The 10,390-nt window shown below is 32.4% G+C and overlaps 2 protein-coding genes across 2 annotated transcripts in view; both read left to right on the forward strand.

The window, feature by feature from the left end:
- The window catches only part of LOC122270351 (methanethiol oxidase-like), a 10,643-nt gene extending 1,775 nt beyond the window's left edge, over positions 1–8,868 (forward strand). Inside the window, exons 2-5 of the mRNA XM_071179057.1 lie at positions 1,730–1,850; positions 4,179–4,361; positions 6,003–6,184; positions 8,708–8,868. Of these exons, the coding sequence (XP_071035158.1) occupies positions 1,730–1,850; positions 4,179–4,361; positions 6,003–6,184; positions 8,708–8,833 (612 nt within the window). The 3' untranslated portion in view covers positions 8,834–8,868. The remainder of the gene's footprint in view (positions 1–1,729; positions 1,851–4,178; positions 4,362–6,002; positions 6,185–8,707) is intronic.
- The window catches only part of LOC107447731 (methanethiol oxidase), a 31,978-nt gene that overhangs the window by 5,366 nt on the left and 16,222 nt on the right, over positions 1–10,390 (forward strand). The gene's annotated exons all lie outside the window — the stretch shown is intronic.

Genomic DNA, 10,390 nt, shown 5'->3' on the forward strand with positions numbered 1-10,390 from the left:
ATTATTAGAAACACATAATTCGAGTAAATTTTTAATGTTTTTAATTTTTTTTTATTATTATCGTTACTAAAATGGTTTGAAAAAATTAATGCAATATAGAACACACAAAAATCATTTTGGCCAGACGGGCAAGCCATGCAAAATTAGCGTGGTAATTAAATTATTATTATTATTATTATTTTTTTGTGGAAGTTGCAATGAGCGTTTGAGTGACTATAAAGGTGTTAAATAAACCTTAAATAATCCTCAAATTCCAAAAACAAGCATTTAAATAAAGAAAAAATTATATTCTGGTTAAATTGATTATTTTTGGAAGTATGTGCCAGTACCAGCTTTATCATATTTGGTTACACTTAATAAAAAAAAATCCGTTTTTTCTTAGACAAATCTATATAGTAACTAATTCATTGACCGTCCTCATTAAGGATCTTACAGGAGTTTAGCAATCAAGGAACATAAGTAATTTTAATATAATATCTTTGAATCTTATCGTAAATTATAAGTTCCCCCAAATTTAAGAACAAAATCCAAAAATAAAACTTAGATCGTGTTTTACTGCAGTGATATAGGCTTCATGAGCCCCATTCTTTACATGTGAAACTATGTCTCTTTGACCTGATGTATTAGAAAATAAGTTATTATTGACCAAATGGCAACAATGCCATTTAACAGAAAAGAAGTCTTTGTATATTTTAAAGTGATGCAAAGCCTATTTTAGTAATTTAAAATAGCTGTTGAAAGAGGACTTTATTTGACAGTTTTTCAATATTTCGTTTATTTATTAAAATATGTCATTTGTGTGGCTTCTAAATAGTTAATTTTTGCGTGTTTTGTGGACGATTTTATGTTCTAAGTTAGAGTTAAATGTGATTCTTGGTTTAATAGATTGGATTTTTAAAATAATATCCATTATTTCTACAGCCAAATAAGTAATTCAAACACGCATCTGTGTTTTTAGAATTTTTTTTTAAAGATTGAGTCAGTATTAAATGTCCCATTATTGCAGCATATGATCTATTTGACATTATCACATTCGGTAAATCAATGATACAAACACCGATTAGTATATAAAATTGGTTGGAAAATTGAGGCACATGTGAAATTTGTGCGATTTGAAAGCAGTTTGTATTTGGATTAAGTGTGGGCAATCCCACGATTGCCCACACTTTGGAGTAGAGTTTATTGACCACTTGCATAAGAGGTATAAGCTTTTCAAAATACGATGTTACACACAAAATAATATTCATTTATTAACTTCAAACTTGTTTTTCTTCATAGCTTTAAAGTTATCTAAGCTCATTATTGTTTTAAAAAGAAAAGAAAATCGAAAATTTAAAAAGATCTGATGATTAATTGGTTAGGTTGATATTTTTTTTGTTGTTATCCACATTACTGTGGATAATTGCAGTGGTGATGTCACAATAAAGAAAATACCACGTTATTTTAAATGCTGCTAAAAAATTTAATAACTAAGAAAAATTATTCTGCTGAATTTACCAAAACTGCAGCTATACAGAAATAGTATTTTTGAAATGTTTTTAAATGATTAAAAGATCAATATTTTGATCAATGTTAATTAATATTTTGAAAGATGAAAATTTCAAAATTCTATTTCTAAAATTTTAGAATTCCACTTCTTCAGTGAAAATTAATTTTCTGTTAGTGTTAAATGCTCTTTAATAAAAAATATCATCATTATAATAATTATATTGTCTTATCATGATTTTAGGTAGTTGATACCCAAGAATTTCATGAGAAGGGAAAAGCCGGTGGTCCTCATACAGTGCATTGTTTGCCAAGTGGTGATGTCATGATAAGCTGCTTAGGTGATGAAACTGGAGAAGCTAAAGGTGTGTGTATCTATTTCATATTTTTCTTTTGCTTCATCTTTAAGTAATACAGTTTGATTAATTAAATCATATATGAGTATCATATGAATGCTAGAATTATAATTTTAAGAAACTATAATATTTTTTCATCAAGATCAAAAGAATTGCATCAGAGTAACGAGGGACAACTCAAAAAACCATATAGAAATTTTAAAAAAAAAATCGTAGTTGATACGTTTTTAACGGGTGATTTAAATGCTCTAACTTTAATTAGGGAAAAATAACAACTGAAGTTTAAAAACAACAATACACCTTGGCATGGTCGAACCCACTTAATTGGCTTTTTCTTTTATGCCCATTGCATGACTGCCACATATTTTTGATCCGTTGTTCAAACGAGGTGGGCAATGCCTGGTTCGACCACATTTCTGCAACTTCCACTTTAGTTTTAAACCACGCAGACTCTTAGTGGGTGGAGCTTATCTTCTTTTTGCTAAACACGGTTCATATCATCCATAGGTTCCTTCCAGATCTTTCTCCCCATAGCCTCTTTTTTGCAGCAGACTTAGTTCAGAGCACCATTTGATTCGGTAAATTGAGAATTTAATGTCTTTTTATTTGGAGTATATTTTATTTTTAATATTATATAACCGTCGTTGAACAGTCGACCCAATTTTTGGGTTTACGACTACGAATGTTCAACTACGTAGCCTTGTAATTTTGAACCCAATCCAGAAGACAAGGGAACTCCTGGATCAAGTATTGGGGAAAATTTGCCTTCGAGGATGACTTATAATGGAACTAACCCGCTGATGGAACTATTGATGGAACTAACCCGCATTTGCTTCACATGGAGAGTAAGACCACAAGAACCTCCCACGGTTAGTCTGAGGACAAGGGGAGTCTAACCCATGATCAGTCTACTACTGAGGATATTTCACATCAGCACTGTGGTCGGTGCAAGCTGGATGCGGAATTCATATCTACTGGGATTCGAAACCGGTTCAATTTATTGGAAGGCGAATGCTCTATCCCCTGAGCCATCGCAGCTCTATTTGGAGCATAGACAATTTTGGCTCTTGTAACATTGAAACCTAAATTCAGTCTTATCCTTTATTCCATCATATAGATTTAATCTATGAATTGCTTCGTATGTACCCTGTTTAATCAGACTCCAGAATCGAACTCGTGACTCATCACTTTATCACATTTGTAGGCTGTGCTTCAACTGGCTACTATTAAATATTTATACCCCCTTTATCTTTTCATTTTAAGGAAACCTAACATGATTTGATCACGAATGAGTTGAAAAATTAGGGAGAATTTGAAGAACAATGATTATAGACAAGAATGAGAACTTCAAAACATGATAGTGGAAAAAAGTTTATGGTTTAGAAATAGTGATAGTTTCTTGGTTTAGCTACCACTGCTTAAAACGATTTTTTTTAAACATTTGCATGCATTAGGGCTATTGTGATTGGGATCGATTTAATGTGAAGTAAATTTTCTAAATTCTATTTAAAAAAAAAATTTCAAAAATTTCAATAAAAAGTTACAAATACGATTAACAACAATAACATTTCTTTGTTCTGATATAAAATCAAAGTAATATTGTTTGCAAAAGAAATTATAAATTTGTATTTAAAAACACGAGCAAGTTTTTTTTTTTTTAAAAAATTCTCATTTGTGAAAAAAAGCTGGTGTTTATGTTATGGGAAAGTTAAATACATTTTAAAGCGACAATTTTGAAAAATTTCAAAAACGCTCTATTTTAACGGTTTTCAAGCTGATAGTTAGAAGTCACTAAGAAAAACAGTTTTTCCTTTTCAAAAGAACAAAATGGCACGAAAGTGAGAATTATTTCTTGAAAAGATTAGTAGAAAGAATAGGAAAGGATTATTTAAATAAGTTTATTGGTTAACAATCGAGGTAAATAAAAATGTTTTTATTTAGTGGTGACCTTGAGAGTTATACCTATTAGAAAACAGTCAACGATAAGATTGTACGTAAATACAGCAGCAGAAGTACGAAACGTTTGTATACGTTTTCATAGGTGTTCTTTTTCTTTTTTTAAAAATTTTTTTGCTAAAGCAAAATATGGTTACATGCAAATCTCAAAATATATAACAACTAATATTCAACTAAATGATGGTAACTGAAGTCATGTACGATGTTTACTTTTTAATCATTATTATATATTTATTTAGAACTAGTTATTACTAGTCTAGGTGTCAGCATTCTTCTTGTTCCATGCATATTGTTTAGTTTAGCATAATGTTTGGAACAGACTTGATTTCAAAATTTTAAATGTTGCAATAAAGTATCAATAATATAAGTCTTCCTTTTCAGGCACTTTTGTACTATTAGAGCAAGGCACATTCAAAGTGAAAGGCACATGGCAAGACGAAAATGATAGTGTTGAATTTAACTATGATTATTGGTATCAGCCTCGCCACAATGTTATGGTTAGCACAGAATGGGCTGCACCCAATGTTTTTAGAAATGGATTTTTTCTGGAAGACGTACAAAAAGGTAAATTTGCTGCAAATTTTTCTTTATTAATTTTTGTATAAAATAAACATTTTAATGAGGTTTATTTATTTTTTTCAAGAATTGAATCTGAAAGATTTGAAAATGTTTATCTGCTGGCTTACAGATATAGGAAATAACACAAAAAACTTAATCATTTTACTGTTAAAAGTTTTAAGTCTTTTGAGCCATAATATAACACATCGGCTGATAAGTTTCCGGTCTAACATACAGATGGCGCCCTAAATGCAGAATTAGTATTTTGTTTAGCAAGTCCTAAACTTCAAATAAAAGGTGTCAAAATTTCATAACGATCTGTAGATTGATTTTAAAGTTACAGTGATTTTAATTGAACACCAATTAATATTATTGAAACAATGGATTAAAAAGAATTTCGTGAATCCCACGAGCATTTTTTTCAAGTCTGCAAACAAATAAAAGTCACTAGGAGCCAAATCTGGTGAATAGGGTGGGTGCGGGTGAATAGGGGGTGTCTGACACAATGTCAAACAGCTCTCGGAATCATCAATTCGTTCTTGTTTTTGGTCAGCTGTTAGCACACGCGGCACCCACTTCGAAAACAGCCTTCTCGTAAACAAATGTTCGTGCAAAATAAAGCCTAAAGCTCTTTTGATATATTTAGAGTATCAGCTATGTCATGCTACTTCACTTTTTTGTTTTCTATAACAGTTTTGTGGACTTTTATTATGTTTTCAGGATTTACCACATCTTTAGGACGTCCAGAGCGTGGCGCATCTTCAACATTTGTACGACTACGTTTAAAATCAGCAAACCAGTCAATAATGGTCGATTTTCCTGGTGAAGAACCCGGATAACACTTATCGAAGCCACGCTTTAGTTTCTACCGTGTTTTTTCCAGTTAAATAACAATGTCTTATAAGAACACGAAATTCTTTTTTATCTATTGTTTCAATAATATAAATTGGTGTTCGATTAAAATCACTGTAACTTTAAAATCAATCTATAGATCGTTATAAACACCTTTTAACACCTTTTATTTGAAGGTTAGGACTTGCTAAACAAAATACTAATTCTGCATTTAGGGAGCCATCTGTATGTCAGACTGGAAACTTATCAGCCGATGTGTTAGCCCAAATTAGAGACAAATTTCAACATGGTGCAACGTAGAGCCATATTATCTTGCTGGTTATTTAATTATTTTTGATGGTTTGAGAATCACATCACCCAATGATGGAAAACTATCTAGCCCCATTTTCGGGCTCTATCTTTTAACGGCTATGGTAGGAATGCTACGTAATTTTGATCCCAGTCTTATGATGTTTACAGCACTTGAGCTGATACTTCTCTCTCTGAACTCAAACAACTAAATTAACAAGAGAAATTTTAGCCTAGACAGATTTAACGTGCACCTACCTTGCTACGCATGGATGCCGGTAATTTAGTCGACTGCCAGAATCGAACTCACGGATCTCAGTTCTCGACCAGCGAAGTGAGCGATGCTTTAGAAACAGTATTTGTCGCAAAAAGCATTAAAAAGAAGAAAAATCAACAAAATTTAGAATATTCACTTTACTTGTTTTTCATCGATTCAGGGTCACTGATAGTATCTAATGATTTAAAAAAAATGAATTATTGATGATTGACCTTTTTTTTTTGTCTTAGGTCATTATGGTCACAGTATTAACATTTGGGATTGGACTACCAGAAAGCGAATCCAGCGAATGGATTTAGGAGCAGAAGGTCTAATTCCACTCGAAGTTAGGTTCCTTCATAATCCTGATTCAGCTATTGGATTTGTAGGTTGTGCTCTATCGTCCACAGTTTTCAAGTTTCACAAGCACAGCGTGAGTTTCATATTACTGATATTAAATATTTCTTTTATGGTTTGAATTTCATTGCATAAGAACTGAAGGTCGAACACCAGTGGCGGCTAGAAGCCCACCCAGCTTCAGATCGATGGATACTAGCTTGTCTGGGAAGTAATGGCTGCCTGTGCGCAGTGCTGACCACATTGTTTCGAAATTATGGAGCCTTATCCTCCATGAACCCCTTCGCCTACAATGGGCTACTTCAGGAATGCTTTGCTTGATTTTTTAGTTTAAAAACCGTCGTTGAGCAACAGACTCAATTTTGGTTAATGACTACTAATGTTCAACTCCGTAGCTTTGAACTCAATTCAAAAGGCAAAGGAACTCTGGATAAAGTATTGGGTGAAATTTGCTTTCGTGGAGAATTTTTTTGGTGGAACTAACCAGCATTTGCGTTACATGGAGAGGTAGACCACGAGAACCTCCCGCGGTTAGCCTGACGGCAAGGGGACTCTAACCCGCGATCCGTCTACCACTGATGATATTTCACGCCAGCATTGTCGTCGGTGCTAGTCGGGTGCGGAATTCGTATCAACCAGCCATCGCCGGGATTCAAACCCGGTTCACTCCTTGGAAGGCGAACGCTCTATTCCCTGAGCCGCCACGGCTCTACTTTTTTGGTTTAGTTGCATCCACGTGATTCATTGAAAGAGCATAAAATAGGATGAAATATTTCATAACCTTTTAATTAAACTTTCAGGTCAACCTCGCACATTTATTTAACCCTTTTTGGCACAGTTTGTCAGTCTGACGACTCATAATCCATAAACGTTACAAACCATTATAAATGTAAAACTAAGCGATCATCAATTTTTCCATTCCTTAAGCAACAGAGAGAGAAAGTCTGCCACTTCATTATATATTCCTACTGTCTAAAATTTGCTGTTCTGCTTAGGTTTAAAAGTTCTTATTGGAGATAAGTTTAGCTTCATATAATTGTTCCAGTTATATTTGGCGGAAATTTGGAGAACAGTAATACAGTTCGTATGAGGTACAGCCACATAAAACTAGCCCATATCTTGAGAAGTGAATCATTACATTTCGTTGTTGTTATCCTTGCTTAAATATTCATTTGTGTATTTATTACTACTAGGATAGTGTATTTATTATTACTTTACTAGGATTCTAAAAATATGTGTTAAGACCCATCATAGTCGAACATCCTGTATAAAATAGTGCACACACATTTTTAGTGATATTATATTAAAACTCAATTTATCGATTTGAGTTGTATTATACTAAAATAATTTCATGCAAAACTTTAGGATACAGAAGCAAATAAATGGGTAATTACTTTTTGTATTTTACATTGTTTAGCATTATAATAGCTCAACTTACCAGATTTATAAATGCGTTATTGTCGTTCTTAAGTGATGAGCATTATGCTATTACAAGTCTCAATGAATTGTGTTGGAGCAGCTATCGCATACTTCACAGTCTAAAACCATTTTTTAAAAAAAAAAATTCCTTGAAATGTCACTGTGCTTGGTTCTTTGAGTATGGATCTATGCATGATCCTCTACTACGGGATTAAATTTTGACTACTACGTTATTGGTTACTGTTCAAATTTTACATGTAAGTAAAATTCAAAGCAAAACTTTAAATCTTCAGCTTTTTCATTAATTTTTATTTCAGGCAAATACGTTCAAATGTTTTCAATTATAACCAGAATCGAATTTTCATTTATTATATTATACTAGGAGGCTCCGCCCCCTGCTCGCTAACGCTCGCCAACCCCCGAGAATTGCTACGCAATCCTATGTGGTTCACGCCGTGAACCATGGCTCGCTGCGCTCGCTCGCCAATGAACACAATGTTCTAGCACAAAGACATAATATATTATCATCAAAGACATAGTATTTTATCATCAAAGACATAGTATTGTACTTATGTAGAAGAATTCTACCAATGTTCTTATTGGCTTTTAAAAAAGTATATTAGCTATTTAGATTGTACATGGTGAAAAAATCAAAACATTAGCTAAATAAGAAACATATTAGCAAAATAAATTATCAAATATTGCTTCACTAATATTCTGCATTTTAAAGCGTGAAAATTCAATGCATAAATAAACGCGAAATATAAAAAAATTCAATGCATTCAATACAAACACTTAAACGTTTTTTAGACGTTTAGGTAGCTCCCAGTAGAAAAATATCAATTCAACAGCGGCCTTTTAAAGCATTCTCACTTCAATTAATTAATTAATTCCTAATTGAGTTTAAATTAAATATTATCATGTTTTTAGGGCATGAATCTGAATTGAACAACCTGATAATGCTCACTCTGGTTATTGTTTCCGTTTTTAAAAGCGCTATATGTTGAGCCACCTCATGTGACATTTGCCATGTGACATTTTTAGCAGCAATCATTGGTCGATTTTCTAGCGTTGCCATTCGGGGATTTGTAATGAGGCTTTTTTTTGGTGCCGTGTAAGAGAAATATATATATAGATTATATTATATTATTTTAATATATTTATGAATCTCTATTTGTAGGATGGTTCTTGGAAATCTCAATTGGTCGCAAGAACTCCAAACAAAAAAGTAGCAAACTGGATTCTTCCTGAAATGCCGGGTAAAATATTTAGATACAGATTCATTCCAGAACTGAAAACAGAATAGTAATTTATATGTGATATTAAACTTGATTTTGTGCATTTCATGGGTGGACATAAGTATTTAAGTTGTATGTAAAATTTTATATCTACGATTTATTCTTGTTATTATTAGCTTGGAATAATATTCGATTTATTGAACTACGATGCAAGAGGATAATATTTATGAAGGGAAATTTTCGGTAAAATTATTTGAAATAGATTTGTTATTTTTTAATAATTCGGCAGTTTTCACATTTAAGGATATTTACATAAATAGGAGAAATATTGTGTGTCATATTTGATGCACGTTTTATTTTATTTTATAACTGGTGAACAATCTGAGTTGAGGACTATCAATTTTCAACTCTTTGGTTTTGTAATTTTAAATACAACCCAGAAGACACGGACACTCCCGGATAAATCATCGGGACAAACTAGCCTTCGTGGAAAACTCTTTGGAAGAACTAAACGAACGGAAAGGTAAACCAGAAAAATTTCTCACGGTTAAGGAGATTCAAGGAGATACTAACCTATGATCCGTCGACCACTGAATATACTTTATATTTGCCCCATGGTCAGTGATCTGATGAGTACATTTATGAAATAAGTCTTCACAAACATTGGCATATGGCATTTTGTCAAAATATTCTTTTTTATTGCTCCTACTTGAATCGCCTTAACATCGCCCGAAATACATTTTTACCATTCTTTTCAAAAAGGAAGTAAAAAAAATTAGACACATTAGGAATCTCAAATTAATATTTTGGCGAAGAAGATATGAAAACGCTATCAAAGTCGGAGCGTAAAGAATATCAAAACCTGTTTGATTGCTGATTTAAACTTAAGAGAGCTTCAAGTATCTTTCAACTTCTCTCTGTTTTATAGCGCAATCAAACAAGTTTCCGTCTATCCTCTTTCTCATTAATTATTCGTCAAAATTCTATAGGCTTTTAATTTTCCTCCTAGCTTAAATATCAATTTACGATCCACATTTGCACATTTTTTGACAAGAGTTTTTTATGTATATGTTAAGGGGGGTGGTTACAAAACACTTTGCATGCATACAGTATAATGCTTTTATGTACAGTCCGCAAAAAAAAAAAAACGAATCACCCTGAATAATTTTCGTTCTAATGATCGGATTTTCACGAACTAAGTGTCAATCTTAATGGTTTCTGGGGGTGACCTCAAATATGCTAATTAATTAGTGCTAACTATTAATTAAGTTACGAAATCAGACACAAAAACGTACTTTCTCTGAATAAACATATATATATTTTTACATATTTGGAATCTAGGCACTTGAAAATTTTTAAAAAAATTTTAAAAAAATTGGGTGGTAAATTGGGCAGCAATAAAGGTTTATATATTTGGCGATAGTCCGGAAAACCGCCAAAAAAAAGTCGCCTGTGCAAATTAATATTTTAAGATAACCCATTGACTAATTCAAAAGAGGAATGCTTCATTTTACTAGGTTGCTAGGCAACCACGCTCTGACTGTAAAAAAAATTTAAATAATGTTTGTGATTGCTGGGAGAGGTTTAATTAATTGCTTGGCTATATCACACGAGAGAAAATATGT

This window comes from Parasteatoda tepidariorum, chromosome 3 (assembly GCF_043381705.1).
Source record: "Parasteatoda tepidariorum isolate YZ-2023 chromosome 3, CAS_Ptep_4.0, whole genome shotgun sequence".
In the NCBI taxonomy this organism is placed as follows: domain Eukaryota; kingdom Metazoa; phylum Arthropoda; class Arachnida; order Araneae; family Theridiidae; genus Parasteatoda; species Parasteatoda tepidariorum.